The sequence below is a fragment of the Eutrigla gurnardus genome (assembly GCF_963514095.1).
Source record: "Eutrigla gurnardus genome assembly, chromosome: 22".
Classification (NCBI taxonomy): Eukaryota; Metazoa; Chordata; class Actinopteri; order Perciformes; family Triglidae; genus Eutrigla; species Eutrigla gurnardus.
The window spans coordinates 11,302,604-11,326,432 of NC_139933.1; the positions used below are offsets into that span (position 1 = coordinate 11,302,604).

The 23,829-nt window shown below is 40.6% G+C and overlaps 3 protein-coding genes across 5 annotated transcripts; 2 read left to right on the forward strand and 1 right to left on the reverse strand.

Moving 5' to 3' along the window:
* The first annotated feature begins 323 nt into the window (after window positions 1-323).
* On the forward strand, window positions 324-8,071 carry LOC311032980 (uncharacterized protein). Its single transcript, XM_084040102.1, has 5 exons — window positions 324-640; window positions 3,905-4,003; window positions 4,110-4,253; window positions 6,062-6,110; window positions 6,447-8,071. The coding sequence occupies exons 1-4, from the start codon at window positions 559-561 to the stop codon at window positions 6,100-6,102; spliced, it is 366 nt and encodes a 121-aa protein (XP_083896228.1). The 5' UTR covers window positions 324-558; the 3' UTR covers window positions 6,103-6,110; window positions 6,447-8,071.
* Window positions 8,072-11,271: 3,200 nt separating this feature from the next.
* znf646 (zinc finger protein 646) lies at window positions 11,272-20,884 on the reverse strand. 3 transcript variants are annotated; one of them, XM_084040048.1, is made up of 4 exons: window positions 20,642-20,884; window positions 16,240-18,985; window positions 14,974-16,053; window positions 11,272-14,785 (listed from the first exon to the last, which is right to left on the reverse strand). In XM_084040048.1, exons 2-4 carry the CDS (start codon window positions 18,852-18,854, stop codon window positions 13,894-13,896), a joined length of 4,587 nt encoding a protein of 1,528 aa, XP_083896174.1. In that variant the 5' UTR covers window positions 18,855-18,985; window positions 20,642-20,884; the 3' UTR covers window positions 11,272-13,893. The 3 variants fall into 3 exon arrangements, with proteins under 3 accessions (XP_083896174.1, XP_083896173.1, XP_083896175.1); XM_084040047.1 differs by lacking the exon at window positions 20,642-20,884 and adding an exon at window positions 19,729-19,877; XM_084040049.1 differs by lacking the exon at window positions 20,642-20,884 and adding an exon at window positions 19,729-19,922 and having other exon boundaries at window positions 14,429-14,658.
* znf668 (zinc finger protein 668) lies at window positions 20,339-23,805 on the forward strand. Its single transcript, XM_084040062.1, has 2 exons — window positions 20,339-20,460; window positions 21,054-23,805. Exon 2 carries the CDS (start codon window positions 21,065-21,067, stop codon window positions 23,018-23,020), a length of 1,956 nt encoding a protein of 651 aa, XP_083896188.1. The 5' UTR covers window positions 20,339-20,460; window positions 21,054-21,064; the 3' UTR covers window positions 23,021-23,805.
* Window positions 23,806-23,829: the final 24 nt, after the last annotated feature.

The window sequence follows — 23,829 nt, forward strand, 5'->3', positions numbered from 1 at the left end:
CTTCTTCTTCTTTTTTTGTTTTTTCTTTCTTCTGCGCATGGGACCCGGGCCCGTGCCAGAGAGTTGTGTTTTTTGGCAGAGGGGTGGGATGACGTCGACAGGCGTGGTAATAACAATGAGAACACTATTAAGTCCAGACAACACAAGATTCCCGGGAAAGAATGTGGAAAAGAGGAGAACTCTGCAGGGTGTGGCCATAAAATATATGAAATGTATCGAAACTTTAGCACCTGAGCGCGTTGTGTGATATTTTTCTTTGAAAAACTTTCTCTCGCGAAGCCAAAAGGAGACCACATTACTCTGGTCGAGGAGTTTCCTGTGAGTCGGGGTTTGTGCGCGCAGAGAATCCGAGCAGTACAGTACATAGGAAATGAGTCATAGGAGCTGAACTGTTAGCGTGGGTGTGTGCGCGCTATTAAAACAAGGCTCAGACTCCTCCGGGTGACTCACTCTGATGCTCGCTTTTCCATGCTGAAAAACGCCAGCACGGATTGTTAATCAGATGAACTTTCGGGAATTGCGAAGCCGACAGCGAGCAGCTTTTCACCCACAGACACCATGGCTTCAACCGCTCTCTGCGCGCTCTGCGGACTTATTATAGCGACCGTGACCAATTTCTACGGCGTGAGCGCACAGAAAAGTAAGTAACATGACTTTTTTTTTGTTCAATTTTGTTCCTACAACAATTCTGTTTTTGTGTGTGTGTGTGTGTGTGTGTGTATTTTTCGCGGGAGGGGGGCAACAGCATAATTTTTAATTTCTAAGTTTCATTATGAGCAAATTTGTGTGGCATCTGTGAACATGGATTAGAGTCTGGTGGTCTGGTCTCAGTATAATGGAGGCAGATAGTGGGTCTGCTTACAAAGCCGCTTCCTTTACCAGCTGCAATTCTCACCGGTTCCGCATTCCGATCGCCTTATTTCACCTCGTCCATCCGTGTCCCTTGGGTGAGAAGGGCAGGCCACATGGGTAGGGTGCACTGCCTGTGTCCATTTCCCCCAATATGTGTATATATTTCACTGTTTCAAAGAGACTTAAAGGAAAAGAGATTTGGGATTTTGTTTCCACAGTCAGTTTTGGATTTCATCCCAAAGCGAGATCACACTGAGGTCCTAACATCTTGAATTATTCCAAAGTTTTTTTTTCTGGCATTTAAGTTTCCAAATGAATCCTTAACACTAGATTAAAACATGCATGTATGGTCTGGAACACCATCTCTACATCTGGACGTCAGCTGCTGGTCCACCCCCCCAATTCATAACAAGACATAACACCCCCACACCCAAAAGCATCATTTGTCAGGCAGCTAGGTGCTGAGATTTGCCAAGGTCTTTGCATGCCGAACACAAACATGACGACAAACTCCTTCCACACATATTAAGTGCTGAATGACCAACCCCTCCCCCAAAAGCCAGATTCATTTATTCCTTTAAAGTTCACAACAGCCTCAAAAAAATAGTCAGCACTTTCAGTTTCAGGTTGTCGTCTGTATTCGAGCAGCAAAAACTCCACTCGACTGTGGTGTCTTGGGTTTGGATGGAGGTCAACCAGCAGTCACGGTTCGGTTCCTCTCCGTGACCTTGTGAACGTGAGTCCAGCTGGACGATGTAGTGCTCATCTGCAGAAATGCTTACAGGAACCAGTGACACATATTTGCTGTGACCACAGCTATAAAATGAGTCAGACCAGCTCCGCAGGGCTGACGGAGGATGGAGAGTCTCCCGGGGCCTGAACATGTGGCCGTAACATAACCAGAGAGTTGGAGGTCAGAACGCCTCGAACATGGCTTTTTGAGCAAGTGCCTCTCGCCTGCAGCTGATTAATAATGACCTACATAGACGTTGACAGGTATTGGGTGTCCTGTGTTATGTCACCAGCTAAAGACCCTTACAACACATGCTCTTGGGAAACTGACATTTCCTTCTGGGTCTAAAGTTCAATTCATACCAAGGGAGTTCATGTGGAATTGGAGTAAGTTAAACAGGTACTCCAGTAATTTAGTATTGCACTTCCATAATATTTAAAAACTCACAAGGGATCGATTTTTGAAGAGGATAGTCAAACTCAAACCAGCAGTTATGAGATAACCATAATGACATCACTGTGACACCATCAGGGTTTACTTAGACTTTAGAAAGGTCCCTTTACAGCCACCAAAGACTTTATTCAACTGTCTTCACTGGCTGTGTAGTAATCCAGACATGTGACCATTAACGAAACATCTTCACATTTTGGACATTTTTGAGACAGAACGAGGACGTTAGTGGACATAACCTCAGGCTTAAGGTCACGGTGACTGTTTTCTGATAGTAGATTTGCCGAATGAATAATCGAGAGGGAATAAATTATACATAAAACAAAAATAACTACATATATTGACTCAAGTACTGTGTTTAAGTACACATTGGGGGTACTTTACTTGAGAATGTCTTGTTTAAAATGTACCTCTACTGCACTACAGGTAAATATTCTATTAATTGTTTTACCTCACTACATTTATCTACATTATATCTGACAGCTACAGTTACTCCTTTATTTCTGCTTAAGCTTAACATTGTTTTTAACCATTTGGGAGGTAGTACTGTGTGAATCTTTAATCCACCACTGAATGTCACTGCTGCACATGATATAGTAAATAAAAAGGCTTTCTGTACCTCACTTAGTGTTTAGACCATTACATGTTGAATTGAACTTCAGAAATCACTAAAACTTGCCACTTGAAGGATGTGCAACACTTTGCTCAATCCAGTTCGGAATATTTGCACTTAACACAGAATGATGATCATCATTTCAGCTATCTAATATCTCCAGATCATATCCTGTTTCACTATTCGGTAGCACTGTCATATCTGGTAGTTTCACTGATCCCAATGAGCTCCACTTGACGCTGTAACACCGTTTTAAAAAGCCGCTTCGTCAGCTCCTCGTCTCAAGGTTGCGATATTCTTTACCTGGTATTGTTGTCACCGAAGCGGCCACAGTTTCCGACAGTTTTGGTTTGCATCAGACTTGTCTCGCTGGTAGTTTTGGTATTGCTTTCAGTGGTGATTAAGCAGCCCGTTTGAACATGAACGAACCAATTTAGGCTTGGGGGCGGTTCCTTGTTCCAATGGTGGACACAAAAGAACGTGTCCATGCAAATACTCAGAGTAGGAAGAAGGATCTTTATTATTTAATCTATCAAATATCTGGAGTCTGTTTCCTTGTTGCGCCCTCTGTAACGTTGTCACATCTGGTGTTGTTTCATTCACCCTATGGGGGATTAATGCATGTGTGTCTCATAACCAAAGCCAGGAACACACAGAGAAAACCACACGCTATTAAAACACTGACTCTGCCAGCTATTGCCATTAACTGTGTCACATCTTCGGGCTAATTCTTCATCATCTGGAAAGTGCACAACTTTAATTGTTCAGCTGTCTGACTGCCAAAAAAAAAGAAAAAAAAAAGTGATGAAGCCTCCCATTGTGTCCACAGAGGTAGAAGCTACGCTAAAGCCAAACCGCCGTCAGCCCATTTCTCAGACGTGTTGGTTTATTCTCACGTACACACGGAGATGAAAAACAATTCGATGGAAGCACTTTGAAAAAAAATGTAACATCCTGCCTCGACTCACCGCCTGTTCCTGCAACCAAGACTTACTGAGTAATTCTCACTATTGCAATTAAGTTGCATCAGCAGTCCGACCCATAGGAATTTCCCACTTTCAGTTTGTGAGAAGAAAGCCACACAGTTCATCAGAGGCTTTGTCCAATCACAGCTTTTACTGTATTTGCTGATTCTGGCTCTCATGGAAGTCACCTGGTTATGATTGTTGTTTTTTTTTGTCAGGTGTCTCTAAATGTTACCTACCTGTTACATATTTCATAAATCCTGAACATTCTTTTGCTTTTTCTGTGTGCAGGTCAGTGCGGCAAATTAGAGTTTTGGAACTCGGATTTTGACGTGTGCGTGCCGTGTACGTCATGCAAGCAGTACCCAAAGACCCCGTCATGCAACACATGTAAGACAGTGAGTCAGTTCATGTAAATGACTTCCCGTCGTGGTTGATTCATACAGTATTACTGTCTGGCAGTTTGCAGTTCAAGCTCTTTCTGTACAACCAATAGGCAAATCTGTGGATGAGACACCGGACCTGTGGAAGCTGGCAGCCATCACCAGCTTCTCCGTGCTGGCTGTCGTCCTGATTGGCGCTGCGCTGATCATCGGGGTCATGGTGCATCGACGCAGGTCGCACAAACGGCCTTTACGTGGTGAGATTCCTTCAACTTGAACATTTGAGATGAATCACACATTAAGCTTTTATCTGTACAAGATCATCAGATATAATCTTGATGTAAAAATACACATTTTCTGTTTCTTTATCGTCATGCAAAAAACTGTCTAAAACTATACTATGACTTTTTAAGGACTTTCAACCTGCTAAACTATGACTTTGTTTGACATACTATACTATGACTTTGTTTGACATACTAAACTATGACTTTGTTTGACATACTATACTATGACTTTGTTTGACATAATAAACTATGACTTTGTTTGACATACTATACTATGACTTTTTTCGACACACTATACTATGACTTTTTTTGACCCACTATACTATGACTTTTGTCCACATACTATACTATGACTTTTTTCGACACACTATACTATGACTTTTGTCCACATACTATACTATAACTTTTTTCCACACACTATACTGTGACTTTTGTCCACATACTATACTATAACTTTTTTTGACACACTATACTATGACTTTTTTCGACATACTATACTATGACTTTGTTTGACACACTATACTATGACTTTTGTCCACATACTATACTATGACTTTGTTTGACATACTATACTATGACTTTTTTCGACATACTATACTATGACTTTTTTCGACACACTATACTATGACTTTTGTCCACACACTATACTATGACTTTTTTTGACACACTATACTATGACTTTTTTCGACACACTATACTATGACTTTTTTCAACATACTATACTATGACTTTTTTCGACACACTATACTATGACTTTTGTCCACACACTATACTATGACTTTTTTTGACACACTATACTATGACTTTTTTCGACACACTATACTATGACTTTTGTCCACATACTATACTATAACTTTTTTCCACACACTATACTGTGACTTTTGTCCACATACTATACTATAACTTTTTTTGACACACTATACTATGACTTTTTTCGACATACTATACTATGACTTTGTTTGACACACTATACTATGACTTTTGTCCACATACTATACTATGACTTTGTTTGACATACTATACTATGACTTTTTTCGACATACTATACTATGACTTTTTTCGACACACTATACTATGACTTTTGTCCACACACTATACTATGACTTTTTTTGACACACTATACTATGACTTTTTTCGACACACTATACTATGACTTTTTTCAACATACTATACTATGACTTTTTTCGACACACTATACTATGACTTTTTTCGACACACTATACTATGACTTTTGTCCACATACCATACTATGGCTTTTTTAGACATACATTACTATTATTTTTGTAAACATACTATACTATTTACTTTTTTAAGGACTTTTTCGACATACTATATACTGTGACTTTTTGGTGACATTTTTACGACATGCTATACTATGACTTTTCTTTAGACATACTTTAATATTATTTTTTAAGACTTTTTAGGGCATACCATACTATGACTTCTTTATTTGACTATTGACAGTCTATGGCTTTTTAGTAATTTTAGTTTGCTATGAAGCTTTTGCCGTTGTTTCACAAACTATCAAAAATACCATTGACTTCTTATTCTGAGACGATTGCCCTTTTTTTCATTTAGCTGCTTCAGTTTCAAAGTCCCTGCTGTCACACATACTAACTTAATAGACACTTGAATGTAACAGTCATTGTTAATGTAATTAGTAACACATGTACTTTTCCTACACAATCAAAACGTTGTTAAAGAAAACATGTTGCAGATGATTTAGATATGTCATCACTTTGCTACATAAAAATGCTAATTTTTGTCTTGATTTATTACAGAACCCATTGAAGAAACTGCGGGGCCCCTTTACCAAGCTTAAACATTTCAGTGGGTATAACTTTCACTTTGTCACAACAAGGATATGACTAATATGTGAATTTGATTTACATAGTTCTGATGAAGAGAGCAGTGGATATGATGTAAATCAGCCAATTTGTGAGTGATAGTCTGTCAAACCATCAATGGCATATAACAGTTACTACAGAAAGTAATTTGGACAGATGTCAGCAGCTTCCATAGAGAAATATCAATATCAGTTTAAGCCTTGAGAAGTCTATATTGGTTTTATTAGATCCTAGTCAAAGCTAGCTGCTTGTTATAAATGTGAATCCATCTTAAATTGCCCATATTTTGACTGTAACTGTAATCCCTTTGATCTCACAGCCTCATCTTCCTCTGGAAACAGATGTGACAGAACCAAGGAGCGACTGGTTCAGAGCCGGACGGAGGAACCTCTAGAACATGAACATTACACTCTGACTGCAGGGTATTCTCTTCACCGGAATTGGATGACTTTTATTTATTAGACTGTTGAGTGAAGAGATGTGCTCAGTTCTCACACTCAGTGTAGATCCGACAGTGACCGCAGGTGCAACTCTTACACTTCTGTAGGAATAGTAACAACATTATATTAGTGATATCATTCTCAGACATTGTGTGCCTTTATATTACACTTTAATAATATTTTGGTCTGGAAAACCGTTGTGGGTTTATAGATGTTTGATTCAGAAAAAAAAAAATCTTCAAGGGTCCTTTCTTCAAGGGAGATGGATGCTTTCCAAATCCTGTATTGTATTTTCCAGCAGGACTCCAATGAATGTAACACACCTACTGCTGCCTGCTGGGCTGCAGTGTTATTTCCTGCTTTTCAGTGGGGTTAGACGAGGTCTATCTGCCGGTCATTTACCACAACAGCCTCTTAAAGATAAATAACATGTCAGTAAGACGTCCTGTTAGGCACATTAAGGCCATTTGAATGTAGCTACTTATACAGTAGGTTAAATGTATTCTTGCCTTCATCCCTGCCAGTTGCCTGATACAGTGAGAAAGCTGTTGATTAACTGTACCCATTCACTGTTATTGGGTTTCCTGAGACCAATGCAGACCCTCTATTGTTTTTTTTTTACAATATTGTCTCGTTAGTTGTAATGTTACGAGATGATAGCTGGATGTTTCTCTATCACAACCCCAGTTTTGACATGTTACTGTTCCAGTGTCGTAGGACAGGATGTTTGAAACACTAGAAACACAATCCCAAACTGCTAACATGTGGGAATGTTGCGAGGAATGTACTGTAGTGAAAGAAATGACGCCAACAGTGTTTAGGTGGAGCAACACCATCACTATGCTTACTAACTCTGACCTGTCGAATCATTCCCGGTCTGAAGATATATGTCGAGATGTCTGTAATTTTGTAGCCATTGAAACCAGTGAGAACCACGGTGGCCAGGGTTGTTGTTTTCCATTCCTTTTTGTAGTTCAGGATGTTTTCTATCTTCAACAGCAGTATGTGGTTACTGATGTATTTTATGTGACTGACAATGTTTCAGGTCATATTTTGGATCTGTCTGCTTTTGAGTAAACTGCTTGCCCTTTGGCAGCACAATTAGGGAATCACTTAAAATACAGACACTTCCTCTTTTCTTTTTCTCTTAGATTTTTTATATTATTTATTTTTTATCTTGCAGTTTGGTTTTTGCATCAACTGTGAGTGACAAGCACATTTTTAAAGGGACTCCAGTGAAGATTTTGTTGAACTTCCACCAGGCCAGCTAACGATGATACTGAGCAATAACTAACATTTTCCGCATATTTCTCTTGCTTTCGATTTCTAACTGTATATACTGTACATGCACTGGCTTCTTTTACTTAATGCAATCTTATAAACTGCTTTGTGTACCAAATGTATTTTCACAATAAAACTGACAACTTCCAATAATAATGTGCATTGTTGATATGCAAACGGCTGTGTATAATTTATTTAAGAATCTCAATGTGTGTCATAAAACTGTCATGAATAAAATCATAGCCAGTTCAAATTCATGTCATGAAAAATGTCATAAATATTCATACTATATAATATCATAAAAAAATGTTGTATGTCATTAAAATGTGTTATAAAAAGCCATAATATAGTATATACCTGATCAAAATCATGGCATAGCATGTTATAATAATATTTGATGACTTTTTTCGACATACTTTACTATGATAATTTTTTATCATTTTTTTCGACATACTATACTATGACTTTTATGACAATCTATACTGTTTTTTATCACTTTTTTCGACATACTAAACTATGACTTTTTTCGACATACTATACTAGGACTTTTTTCAACATACTATACTAGGACTTTTTTCGACATACTATACTATGACTTTTTTTGACATACTATACTATGACTTTTTTCGACATACTATACTATGACCTTTTTCGACATACTATACTATGACTTTTTTCAACATGCTATACTATGACTTTTTTCGACATTCTATACTATGACTTTTTTCGACATACTATACTATGACTTTTTTCGACATACTATACTGTTTTTTTTATCACTTTTTTCGACATACTATACTATGACTTTTTTCGACATACTATACTATGACTTTTTTCGACATACTATACTATGACTTTTTTCAACATGCTATACTATGACTTTTTTCAACATGCTATACTATGACTTTTTTCGACATACTATACTATGACTTTTTTCAACATGCTATACTATGACTTTTTTCAACATGCTATACTATGACTTTTTTCGACATACTATACTATGACTTTTTTCGACATACTATACTGTTTTTTTATCACTTTTTTCGACATACTATACTATGACTTTTTTCGACATACTATACTAGGACTTTTTTCGACATACTATACTAGGACTTTTTTCGACATACTATACTATGACTTTTTTTGACATACTATACTATGACTTTTTTCGACATACTATACTATGACCTTTTTCGACATACTATACTATGACTTTTTTCAACATGCTATACTATGACTTTTTTCGACATTCTATACTATGACTTTTTTCGACATACTATACTATGACTTTTTTCGACATACTATACTGTTTTTTTTATCACTTTTTTCGACATACTATACTATGACTTTTTTCGACATACTATACTATGACTTTTTTCGACATACTATACTATGACTTTTTTCAACATGCTATACTATGACTTTTTTCAACATGCTATACTATGACTTTTTTCGACATACTATACTATGACTTTTTTCAACATGCTATACTATGACTTTTTTCAACATGCTATACTATGACTTTTTTCGACATACTATACTATGACTTTTTTCGACATACTATACTGTTTTTTTATCACTTTTTTCGACATACTATACTATGACTTTTTTCGACATACTATACTAGGACTTTTTTCGACATACTATACTATGACTTTTTTCAACATGCTATACTATGACTTTTTTCAACATACTATACTATGACTTTTTTCGACATACTATACTGTTTTTTTATCACTTTTTTCGACATACTATACTAGGACTTTTTTCAACATGCTATACTATGACTTTTTTCGACATACTATACTATGACTTTTTTCAACTTACTATACTATGTTTTTTTATCACTTTTTTCGACATACTATGTTTTTTTATCACTTTTTTCGACATACTATACTATGACTTTTTTCAACATACTATACTATGACTTTTTTCAACTTACTATACTATGTTTTTTTTATCACTTTTTTCGACATACTATGTTTTTTTATCACTTTTTTCGACATACTATACTATGACTTTTTTCAACATACTATACTATGACTTTTTTCGACATACTATACTATGACTTTTCGACATACTATACTATGACTTTTTTCGACATACTATACTGTTTTTTTATCACTTTTTTCAACATACTATACTATGATTTTTTCAACATACAATACTGACTTTTTTCGACTATGATGTTTTTGTATCACTTTTTTCAACATACTATACTATGTTTTTTATCACTTTTTTCGACATACTATACTATAACTTTTTTCAACATGCTACACTGATCTTTTTCGACATACTATACTATGACTTTTTTTGACATACTCTACTATGACTTTTTTTCGACATACTATACTATGACTTTTCGACATACTATACTGTTTTTTTATCACTTTTTTCAACATACTATACTATGATTTTTTCGACATACAATACTGACTTTTTTCGACTCTGATGTTTTTGTATCACTTTTTTCAACATACTATACTATGTTTTTTTTAATGTTTGTTATAATAAATGTCATTGTATAGTATGTCATCCATGAGAATGTTAAACTATGTCATAAACAATGTCATAAAAAAGTCAAAGCATAGTTTGCATGTCATAAGTCAGAGTATGTATGTCAAATATATTATGTCAAAAATATATTATGTCACAATATAGTATGGCATTAAAAGGTTATAAAAAAATCATAATATACTGTACTATGTCATGGAAAATGTCATAAAAACTCAAAGTATAGTATGTCATAGAAATGTCAAAGCCAAGTCATAAAGTTATAAAAAATGTTATCGTATAGAATGTCATAAAAATCTCACAGTATATTATGTCATAACATCATGGAAATGTCATATTATAGTATAATATATAGAGTATCAAATATTACAAAAAAGTAATAATATCAGTGTACAGTGCAGTTTGTGAGATAAAATCATATAATGAAAACATTTGCCATAAAAATGTCAGTGTAATATATCATAAAAAGTCATAGTATGCTTTATAACAGTATAATTAAAAAGTTTCAGTATACTATGTTGCATCATAAAAGTGACAGTATATTACATCATAAAAAAATCACAGTATAGTATATGCCCTAAAAAGGCATGCCATTCAAAATATAGCATTGTATATAATTTAAAAAAGTTAGAACAGTAAGTTATTTATGCAAAAAAGTATGTGATCAAAAATGTTCATGTCCAATGTTTATGATTTGTAAGATTTATGACAAGGAACAGACATGTTGTATTTTTGAAGTCTTTTAATTACTTTCAACTAGTTTTATTCTTAATAATTTGCTTATATTCTAAACTAGGTTCTAACAAAGAAGTAAAAATCTACATTTCAGAGTGACAAAATAGTTATATAAATATGGATCAAATAGTGAGCAGAGATCTTTGAGCATGAAATCCAATTAATCAGAACATGTGGTATATGCCTTTTCTTTTTATTACACAATAGCTAATCTAGCAGTTTTCTCCTGCTGAAGAAAATCTGAAAGTACATAGATCCAACCGATAATTTCCTTAAAATATTTACAGAGAGCTCTGAGATTAAAACGCAACAAATACCAGGCTGTGATTGTGATCAATGACAAAGAAGTGAACGTTTTAAGTGCCACGGGGAGACTAGATGGAGAACATCGTAAAAAAATAAGTTTACACTTTTAACTCAAATATGCGTGTCTCGTTTTACACATAGGCTACCATGACGTATGAAAATGCGTTACAGTAAGATCATCCAAATCATTACGATTAATACATGTGATAATTTACATAATGTAAGAAAATAACAGATGGCAAATTGTCATGGTTTTTCCAAGTTAGTGAAAAACAGTGTCAGACTGAATCTGATGCCACTGCACTTGATCCGTGGTAAGACAAAACAAATCAGTTCATGCACTGAAACAATAATTTCAACATATTGCTTAAATATTACTACCCGCAAACTAGCTGAGGTGAAGTATAGAGCAGCCGACTTGTTGTCCGTCGACGCCCCGACAGACAACAGGTCGACTGAGTTAATATAGGCTTCCTGTCCTCCTTAGGCTACAAGTATCTTCTTATCTACAAATGTGCAAATATAACTCTGAAAACAACAAACGGCAGACAAACAACCATTTTACGGAGAAAACGGCTTCTGCAAAGTACAAAGTAAAACCTTAACTTGACGCATCATCCATTCTATTAGTCTTTCCACTGGTAACTATCGCTATGACTACAGTGTATTCTCTACAATTAAGCTGCATGAGGCATTGAGTAGCAGTTGCTAGGTAGGCAGGGCTTTCCATGAGGTATTTCATACTTCTGATCAGTGCCAAACAAACTCATACATGAAATGTTGTGTATAAGGCATGAAGAAAATCTAATTTCAGATTGTTAGAAGAAAAAAGGTTAGCGTTACCTGTTTCTGATTTTTTTTAAAGAAACCACAGGCACATTAGACAACCTGGTAAAAGAAATTACCCAGAAGAACAAATAATTGCACATTTTTTACAGAACATAAAAGTGGTTCATGGACTTGACAGTAAAGATGAAACTGGTTCGTCCTTGTAAATCCTTTAAGCCCTGGTATGCTTGTAGTAATACTTGTGCTTGGCAGAATTGAGGCATTTTGGCCACATATTTATTGGTTTGGAAAAATACATCTTATTCCTCCTATGTGATCTATAAAAAGCATTCATGGGAGAAGAAAATCAATGGAGACAAAAAGGAACCACTTTCACCTCACTGTTGCAATACTTCTGTAATTGACAGCCGTAAGACTTTTCTTTTAACAGTTTGTGGTTGAGGAGCTTCACAAATCAGAAGATAGATGATGAAAGAAAATCTGATTATTTAACGGACAACATAAAATCAAAATTGTGGTTAACAGTACATAACAAGTACAGTAAGAGGTTTGTTCACATTAAACTGCTACAATTGACTTACATTTTAGGCACTGGCACGTCAACATAACTGATGCTTCTCAAAGCTTCCAGATGGATCACTCCTCAACAGTATGCAGTCGATGTGAAGCTGCAGCTAACTGTTGGGGTGACTTTGATAGCTGTTACATGAGCTAAATTATGTGTTGAAATGGCACAAGAAAATGAAATGCTCAGTTCAAAAACTGATTATCTACAATGCTCTACACGTCAGGTTTATTCCTTTCGAAGGTTTACCCTGAGTGCTGCCAACAAAGCTTGGCTCATTCATCCCTGCCTGTTGTGACTGAGAACTAATAATTAAATATATATCGTCTGATGAAGTTCCTTAGAGGCTACATAAGTTTTAGAAGACAGATTTTTACGACATTAATAAAAAAGCTTTTCTAATAAAATATGCACATAAAATAACAGGAATAAATTAATAAAAAGACCCATCAATTTTTAGCATGTCACTCAACGTGAATATTATTAACAGTACGACTATTTACTTGATAATACGATTTCATAAAATCACTTTGCCACATGCCCTTTGGACACGCCCAGAGGTATTTGACTTAACAACAGGATTGCCCTATGTGAAATCCAAAAGGAACGTGAGCAGTCCCTTTGACACTGACGGCAAAGCTAACAGGATTCAGAGATATACATAGTTTGTATATTTTGTTTCCTAAGGAACTTACAGAGGCACTGAATACAATTATACATAGCAAGAAGAGAGATCACCGTTAGAACAGTACTGTCTTACAAAAACAAGTTATCAGTGTTAATGTTCATACATGGACCTGGGCTGCACTTCTCTGTTCACTTTGGTTGAGTGGTTTGTTATTGAGGAATGAGCGGCGACCATTATTTTCATCAGCCACCCTGTATTCTGGGATCCTGTGTATTCGTGGAAAACATTCAGGCCTTATTAAAAGCGGACCAATAAACCCTTAGGAGTCTTTTGACGGATGTCTGTTGTGGAGCCAAGACTCGAAGTAAGTAATGAAATGTGCATGTCATCACAAGGAGCTTCTGTAAAAACCAACAAAAGATTGTGTTTTACAATTATTGATAGAGTGATGAATAACATAAATGAAGAATCGCCTGTCCTCTTCTCTTGTACACTCTGGAATCCGACTTCAAAGGAAAGTCCCCATGTCCAAGTCCATGAACGCGTTAGCATCCATGCTAAAAGAGGAGTCATAGGTCTGGTTGTTCTGGTGCATCTTTTGATGGTGCCGCAGGTTGGACTTGCTGGAAAAGCTCTTGTCACACAGCAGGCAAGCGAAGGGCTTCTCTTTGGTGTGGATTCGTCGATGACATATGAGCTGAGTAGACACGCGGAACGCCTTCCCGCACTCCAGACACTGGTAGCGCTTGGGCTCCGTGTGAATGCGCCGGTGGTTCTTCAGAGCCATCAGGTTGGTGAACTCTTTCTGGCAGACGGAGCAAAAGAAGGAGCCCATCTTGTGGCTGTTCTTGTGATTGAGGAGGGAGCCGGCGTGGCGGTAAGTGCGGCCGCAGTGCTCACAGACGTGGGTCTTCTCCTCTGTACCAGAAGACTTGTTACTGTCCTGTGAATTAGTGATGCTGTCTGGAATATGTGACAATGGTGGTGGGACCTGCTTGTGCATTCTGTCCACCCCCATGGTCTGATTAATTCCTGAGTCCCAGCAGATCCTGTCTCCAGGTTCATCCACATCTTGTTGATAGGGGTCCTGAGCCCTGTGGTGCATGTCCTGGTGCTGCTGGTAGCTGGTTGTGTTGGGAAAGCTCAGCTGACAGGGGCTGCAGACCACAGACTGGTCCTTTGAGTGCACCTCCATGTGGCTCTGCAGGTGCGCGACCAGACAGAAGGTCTTGCCGCACTCGGGGCAGCAGTGACGCCTCATCTGGGAGTGTATCTGTAGAGTGAGAGGGTCAGGAAATGTCTGGAGACACAAGGTACAGTGGTGGAGGTTTTCGGAGTGTGTCTTTTTATGGTTGAGGAGAGAGCCAGCATGGCGATAGGAGCGGCCACACAGGTCACACCTGCAGCAAGGATATGTTCATATTCATTGCCTGATATTACACTTCAACTCAGATTCAACTCTTTATCATATTAGCATATTACTTAATCATTACCAATATTAACGTAGTAACGAAAAAAAATAGACAAAAAAACAATGATGACCACACCAAGACGTGCATACTAATTTTACAATAAGACAGTAACTCACATGAAGCACTTGTCTCCCGTCTCCGACTGCTGGACTCCAGGTCTCGGGGAGTTCTCCACACCTCTGCGACAGCGGTGCCTCTTCAGGCCAGACCTGCCTTGGAAGCTCTTTCCACACGTAGGACAGGTGAAGTGACTCGCTGCCCGATTGTGGACCCTCTGGTGGTTGTGCAGGATACTGGCGAGGCGGAAGGCCTTTCCGCACGTGAGACACACATACTTCTTCTTCTGTGTGTGGATGCGTGTGTGATTCCGTAAAGCCATGGGGTTAGTGAAGGGCTTAGAGCAGAAGGTGCAACTGAAGTGTCCTGTCTTGTGGGTGTTTTTGTGGTTCAGGAGTGAGCCTGCGTGGCGGTAGCTGCGATTACATATGTTGCATGTGAAAGGCCGTTCCTCTTTATTTGGAGACACGTTTGTTTGTGCATCACTGCTGCCTGATGGTCCATCACAGGTATGGGCTTTCAGTTGGTGAACAGAGAGGAAGGCCTGCTTACATTCCTTACACTTAAGGGCTCTAGATTTCAGGCCCCTCCTGCCTCCGGCCCCATCCTTTCTGACGTCTGCACAAACGTGGGCTACTAGTTGTTTCTTTCCCCTAAAGCCTTTTCCACAGTTTTGGCAGGAGTGCTTTTTATATGCAAAATGGGTGCGCAAGTGGTTCTTCATGGCGAGTTGATTGGAGTAAGTGTTGTTACAAACAGAACAGTAATATTCACCTGTTTTATGAGAGTTTCTGTGGTTGACCAGACTTCCTGCGTGGCGATATGTACGTCCACACTGGTCACAGGCGAAAGGCCGTTGGTCACCGGTATCCTCTGATTTGACTGAGGTCTCGCACTTTGTTTGTCCTCTCTTCCGTCCAGGCAGTTGCTTGCAGCGTCGAGAAGAGGAAAAAGCCTGATTGGCATTTGAAGTTAAGGACTGCATTCCTCCGTCTGACCTGGTCCTATTCATCTGCATGAGAGCCTGAATCTGGTTGTTGAGATCCTGGATTTTAGCTTGGTTCTCTTTGTGCCTCCGCAGGTGATTCAATAGTTGCTTCTGAATTTTGAAGGCTTTCCCACACTCATCGCAAGTATGCCTGGGGGAGGAGATGAGGCATATGGTTAATTTATGTTTGCAAAACACCAAGCCATGATGGCAAAATATAAACACAAAAAAACAAAGACTCTACAGGCAATCCTTTGCTTTTTTGATTCGACAATTATTCATATCCATCTAGCATTAACAGTTTGCAACATGGAAAACAATTTTATATGGAACTAACCTCTTTATATCAAAGTGGGACCTCTGATGGTTTTTAAGGGCCAACAGGTTGTAGAAGCGCTTCTGGCAGACGAGGCATCTGAACACACCCGTTTTGTGGGACTTTTTGTGGTTAAGGAGGGAGCCGGCATGTCTGTATGAACGCCCACATTGATCGCACTTGTACTGACGATGTTCAGTATCCATAGTTTTCTTGATGCGACTTGTGTTATCATGCTTGGCGACATCGCTGACTTTCATTTCCTCTTTATCATGAGTTGACTCATCGGTCCTCTCAGCTGTGCAACCATGGTTCTCAAGATGATGGTAGCTGGTGCAGAAGATGCCACAGCTGCCACAGATGATACTCTGCGTTTCCTCCTTGGCTCCAGGCACACCACTGTTGTTCATATTTACAGGCTTTACATCTACCTGGTCCTTTTTGTGGAGAAGCTGATGAGTGATCAAGTCCTGCCGATTGACAAAACTTTCCCCACATGTGCTACATATCATCATCTCTCCAGGCTCATCATCTTTCACGTCTTCATGGGAGGACATGGAGGAAGGACCTGAGCTTGCAGGAGTAACATGGGACTGTGTGTGCCCTCGGAGATGGCTCCTGAGAGCTCTCATGCTGGTATAGCTGTTACCGCATATAGAACACTGACAAAGATCTCCATCATCATCATCATCCTCTTCATCACCATCATCCTCCTCCTCCTCATCAGCACCTTCTTCGCCACCATTCAGCGGATCACTGCCCATATTGTCATGGAAGTTATGTTCATAGTAACTTTGGTCGTGACTACCATTCAGACTGTTGAATTCTACATTACTCCCTGGATTTACAATAGCACCGTGACCATTACTTTCCTGGAAATGTACATTACTGTCATAGTCCCTGCTCTCGGAGTCATGGTGCTGCTGTAACAGTGGGCAACTGTGAGACTTAATCCCTGCAATATTGGCAAATGTCTCACCGCAGTCTGCACACATGTGCCTCTGCAACAGGTGTTCATTGTGAGGTAGATGCACGATATCCTGGGAAAAGTCCTGATTAAACTGCTCATGGTAAAAAGCTCCATTACTGTGGTCCACTCCATTCTCCTGGTCCATACCAAGCGCAGGGTGAGTTCCATCTTCTTCCTCATCTTGGGGGGAGAAGCAGCCCTGTTGGTTATCTAGAGTCAGAGGCTCTGAGGACAGCCAGTCTCCCTCAGGGTTGAGGTCAAAAGACGACGAGTGAGCTTTGTGGAGACGAAGATGACTTTTGAGGGCAGCCAGATGAGGATAGCTCTTTCTGCAGATGGAACATTGGTAAATCCCAACCTGATGTGACCTTTTGTGGTTGATGAGGCTCCCAGAGTGCCTGTAGCTTTTACCGCAGATTTGACACTTGAAAGGACGCTCGTCAGAATCTACAGTCGAAGTCTCCTCCATCTCAGTTGCATCGTCAGTGTTTTGTGTGTGCATTAGGGCAGGATTGAGAATGCTTGGGTCTATGATTGGGGGTTCTCCCTGAGTGCTATTGGAAGGTGGTGTTTGATTATTGGAGAAGTCTGGGTACAAATGGCCATTACCTCCACTCTGCTCCTGTGGCTGATCAAAGCCTCCGTGATTATCGATTGATGATACTGAGGGGAGATTATTTAAAGGTGATGCATAAAAATTTGACTCGGGTGAAGCAATACTGTTGTCATATGATATATTGTTGTTCTCCGACAAGGCATCTTGCAGCCCAAATGACAGAGATGAAGAGTTATGCATTTGGATGTGTTCCTGGAACTCTTCATCATTGGGGAATAGTACCTGACACAAATGGCAAAAATTTACTGGAGCATCCTGGCTCTGAGGTGAAAACTGGTCCAGTGGAGTCCCTGTGTATGACCCACTCAGTGAATCATGGTCTGTCGCACTTCTTGTCTTGTGACTTCTCTGGTGGTTGTAGAGGGCAGCCATGTTATTGAACAGTTTGAAACACACCGTGCACTCAAACATTCCCACTTGGTGAGTCTTTTTATGATTGGTCAGGCTTCGATGGTGTATGTACGATTTGTCACACAAATCACATCTGAAAGGTCGATTTGCTGCATCATCATAGGTCTCGGACGGTTCATTACAAACAACCTCCGTCTTGTCATCAGCTGGCATATTTTCTGTAGCTGTCACACCACTGCCCGACTGCTCTTGGAAATGTGGGTGATCATTTTCACTTTCATGTGTGGGATATTCCATGTCCACCTTCCTATACGTCTGCTCTTTTACTCGTCTGGCAAGATGAACCTTCTCATGTGTAGCCAGCTGTGTTGCCAGACGAAAAGATTTCCCACATTCCACACAAGAGTATTTTTTTTGCGAAGTGTGGCTCCGGAGATGACTCTTCAGGGCCAGAGCATTAGAGTTCTCTTTACCACAGACGTTACATTGAAAAGTACCAACTTCGTGAGTCTTTTTGTGGTTAGCTAGGCTACCAGCATGCCTGTAACCGCGCCCACATTCATCACATTTAAATCTGCGCTCTTCCTCTTCTTGAAGGTGAACATCCATGTGCTCAATCAAAGTGGGCATATTGGGACATACTATGCCACATTGTTTGCAGGGAAAACCTGTCGTCCTGCCAGGGTCTTGCACTGCCATTACAAGATAGCGGTTCAATTAAATGCACCAGACATCGAGTGGCCAGGCAAGTAACACAGCAGAAGTTGTTGAGAACCAGTTCCACCCAATAAGGAGAGTGACTTGAATTTAGGAGAAGCAGGCGAATAGAGCTGTTGAGGACAGAAGAGAAGCAAGTTAGAACTGGTGAATTTATGCAATTTTGTATGCAACAGTATTTGGTTTTACGCAATCATGTACACGTTAAAGGAGCTACATGTGACCTCACATTATTCCCAAAGACATAACAGGTTTATTCTTCAATCAATCATTCTATGATACAGATGTATATTTCAACCTTTGCATCACACCTGTGTCAGTGAAGCAACAGTGAAAAAGTCTTAACGTTTATGGCTCACAAGGGCTGATCCCAGAATGCAACCTGCAAAAGTCAATACATCTCAGGAAAAACTAGCCCCGGCATTTAAGCTTAAATGCGTCACCGGCAGCAGGTAACCAGCATCATGACAGGCTTATTAAATTGAATGCAGTTAGCTAGAAAAAATTCCCAGTTTGAGATGTTTAGCTACACCCCTGCATTAGCAGGCTAACTAGCTAGCTATGTCAATAAACCGGGAAACGCCTCTCTCTCTCGCTCTCTACATATTTATTACAACTACAAACACCAGTTTTCTCAAACACTATAACCCAAACTACAACAAACATACGGGTCACCATCACGTTATAAGTAACAGCGCACAGTTTAACTACACTTACATTCGTATAACAGTTGGCAAACGATAGCGCGCTACAAGCTAGCTTCATCGTGGCTAGCTAAACAAACATTGCACCAAAAAGACAAGAAGTCGTTTTAAATGCAGAATCACAACGTCAGCACGAAGGTCAAGCGAAATACCTGCAGCCGTAACGATTCAACTTCAGTCCCCGAAGATATACATTTCATTCATTGTTTTGAAAACGTTATTTTTGTGTAAAGGGCAACCCCCCTTTTTCCAGTTGTCTTTTTTTCTTCCATCCCCATTTCCACATTGCTCTCTTGTTGCTAGGGAACAGGAAATGTGCACCAGTGAAATACTTCCCTCTCGAAAGTAACTACACAGCTAAAAGTTTAGTTATTGCAAACGGTGGCGTGCAGCGTTGAATGAGCCACAAATCAACCATTAAACTCAAACACAAACGATGGTTAATAAGCTCATCTCATTAATCTGCTGCTAGTGCTCGTAAAACACATAGTTAACCCACCTTAGCTAGCGGTAGCTGCTTTTCGCGGCTAATGCTAGCTAGCTCTGCTATTGATTTAAAGGGATTGTAAATGATCGTCGCTTCAGATTAGCGCACATTTTGCCATCACTTCAGGAAACCTGCTATCTTAAGTAGAACTACATTTTTTACTATGGTTTTTTAATACGATCACTTTGTGTTTTATCTTGATATATATATTTTTTATCATTACACGCATTAAAATGTTGCACACATTTCTTGCCGAGAGCTTTCGTCATCATGGTCCTAGAGCCGTCCCCCAGCCTGCGGCCAGCCAACAGCAATCACCGTGTCTCACGGTAAATGCAGTCGGGTACCGAGTCGCTTTTCGAAGCATTATCGACCGACTATTAATGTCCTGATTCAGGTAAGAAAGACATTTGTTCATTGAAGCAAGCACGAGATAGCCAACGTTAACTAAATCCCGCATAACCGCGGTCGTTATGATGACGACACTGTCGAGTGAATTGGTGCAGCCGGTCCTAAAGCCAGCCATTTTGAGTCAGTTAAAGTGTTTAGCGAGAGAGCTAGCGACAATTAATACGTACGCGTTGGGTCCCGATGTATTCAGCATCCCACCGACTCGTGATCTTTGATCTGGTGTCCGGTCGGGCACATGACAGTCTTCCACACACAGCGATCCCTGTCATCGCATCGCCAACTTCCTCTGGCATCAAAGCGGTTAGCTTATTGTCCCTGAGGTCCTAATGCCAGCCATTTTGTGATTTAACGCACACCAATATATTTCAGTTATTTACACAGATTGTTTTTCTCCTAGTCCGTCATCACCAGCCATTGTCACTGACGATCTGCCCTCCTTATTCATATGTCATAACCAAGGACATTTGCCTGATGTCTGTGGAAGAGTTTCCCTGTCTCATATCATTATGCTGCTATTGATCTGTTCATTTTCATAATTGTCACCAAGATTTTATATATTTTATATAAACTCTTTTGCAGAAATAAAAAAAATGGCCTCTCCTCAGCCTGGCAGCCCGCCCCTTGCAGAGCAGTACACTCCTCCTGCACCGGAGGAAGATAGTCTACCAGAGGAAGCGCTGGTGAGGGATCAGCCTGCAAAAAAACGTGGCAGGGGCAGGCCTCCGAAAGCCAAACCATCCTTCAAATGCTCTGCGTGCACCGAGGCTTTCAGGAGTCTGCCGGCTCTGCGGAGCCACAAGCTTTCGGCGCACGTCAAGGAACACTCGTGCTCTCAGTGTACCAAAACGTTCTCCAGCAAGGCTCAGCTCTCAAAGCACGAGCGAACGCACTCGGCCCAGCGCCCATTTCAGTGTCCCGATTGTCACAAGGCCTACAAGACTCCCACAGAGCTACGCAACCACAGCCGCTCCCACACCGGGGAGAAACCATTCGTATGCAAAGAGTGTGGCAAAGCCTTCATGCAAGCGATATGCCTGAGGATCCATATGACACAGCACAGCGGCGAACGCCCCTACTCTTGCCCCCAGTGCTCCAAGAGCTACCCCACCCTGTCCAAACTGAAGGTGCACATGCGCTCTCACACGGGAGAGAAGCCGTACTTCTGTGCCGAGTGCGGTAAGAGTTTTGCGGATCCCTCCGTGTTTCGGAAACACAGGAGGAACCACCAGGGCCACCGGCCGTACGCTTGCGACGAGTGCGGGAAAACGTACACGGAGCTGAAGGACCTGAAAAACCACGAGCGCTCCCACACCGGAGAAAAGCCCTATCTGTGCTCAGACTGTGGCAAAGCCTTCTCCCGCTCTTCCTCCCTGGCCTGCCACCAGCGCATCCACTCCCAGAACAAACCCTATCAGTGTGAGCAGTGTGGCAAAGGCTTCACCCAGCTCTCCTCCTACCAGTCTCATCTCCGCACACACTCTGGGGAGAAGCCTTTCCTCTGCCCACAGTGTGGCAAGATGTTCTCTGACCCTTCCAGTTTCCGCCGCCACCAGCGAGCCCACTTGGGTTTCAAGCCGTACCCCTGCGACAAGTGTTCCAAGAGGTTCCGGCAGCCGGCGGATCTCGCTGTGCACGAGCGCGTTCACTCCGGCGAGCGGCCTTACAAGTGCCAGAGCTGTGAAAAGGCCTTTGTGGCGTCCTGGGATCTGCGGCGCCACATGCTCGTCCACACGGGTCTGAGGCCCTTTTCCTGCACGGAGTGTGACAAGTCATTCGCTGAGCGCTCCAGCCTCAACAAGCACCGGCGCGTTCACTCCGGAGAGAGGCCTTTCAAATGTGAGGAGTGCTTGAAGTCGTTCGTGGTGTCCTCAAGCCTCCGCAAACATGAGAGGACTCACCTCGCGGAGCAGTCTGAGCAGCAGCAGCAGCAGCAGCAGCAGCAGCAGGAGGAGACGGAGGCCGGGTCAGCCTCGAGCTTCACCGCCCACACAACTCTCCCTCAGTTCTCCTGTACTCGCTGCGATGCCACATTTGGAAGCTGGGATGAAGTTCAGGCGCACGAGACCCTCCACTCCATCGAGCCCACCCCGCCGAGGGTTACCAAAGTCGTGCCCATGGGCTCGCACGTCTGCGAAACCTGCCAGGCAGAGTTTGCACAGCCGGCCGACTTGCAGGAGCATCAGAAGCAGCATCCCAAGCCGAGGCCTCACGTCTGCAACAGCTGCGGCAAAGGCTTCCTCAACAAATCCGGATTGCGTAAACACCAGAAGATCCACTCCGCCAGCAAACCCCACAACTGCCCCCACTGCGGCAAAACGTTCCTGTTCGCCGCCTACCTTCGCAAGCACTTACGGATTCATGCGACCCCGGCCACCCGACTCTGTGACATAAAGATTATTCATACGGACCCGCTTCCCTCTCCTCCGCCCCCCAGTGAGGTTTCCCCCTCCACCGTTGAGCCCGGCGTCATATCCCTGACCGTTCCAGTGACTGTGCCTGCTTTTCAGACTCTGCCAGAGTACCAATTCAAAGAAGAGAGACTTTAAGCCTTTGCTTTTTACTCTTTTTACTCTTTTATTCCACTAATATGTTGGCCTGTGGCCTTAAATCTTGTAATCTTCTAAGATGATGGGTCTGATGAAGTGTAATGTTTCAAAATGGTCTCCTTCATGTAACTTGTCAGTGTTTGTCCCTGTTTTCCATCGCCGTGATATTTGAAAGATGTTACGTATGATCATGTTTTAAAATATATACTGTACTATAAGTAGCCTTTGTCTCTTCATAAAGAAATGTGCGTTTGCCGATCGCATAAGATGTTATGTTTCAGGTGAATGTGTTTTAAAATGCTTCTTAAAATTCTCTTCATTTACATTTTGTTAGAACAACATTTGTAACTGTTTTACTGTGTAATTATTAGTATCTAATATTCTAAAAGTTGTCGTGTCCAAAAAAAAGAAAAATGTCAAGTGGCATTCCAAAATGTTGAGATGAATTACATTTTATACCAATAAAACATTTGTAATGTGTAAAGCTGTAATGTTTTAGTGGTCATTTTACTGATTACATGTTTAGCATCATCAGATGCATGAGCATCTTTGATGTTGGAAAGTGACAAAAAGTAAAGCACATCTGTTGTGAAATGAAGACATTTCTTTCACCCATAACATGCATTCACCTTCCATCAGCAGGCTGCAGTTCTTAAAGGTGTTCTCCCATTAATGACACCTAATGTACCCTGAACTTAACAGCTGTATAGATCTTCTGTGACATTGTTAATGTTTAAATGAACTGTTGTCATGCTTAATGCTTTCAGAGCTAGTGGTTCATCCCATTTAAAGATAAAAAAAGATGAGAT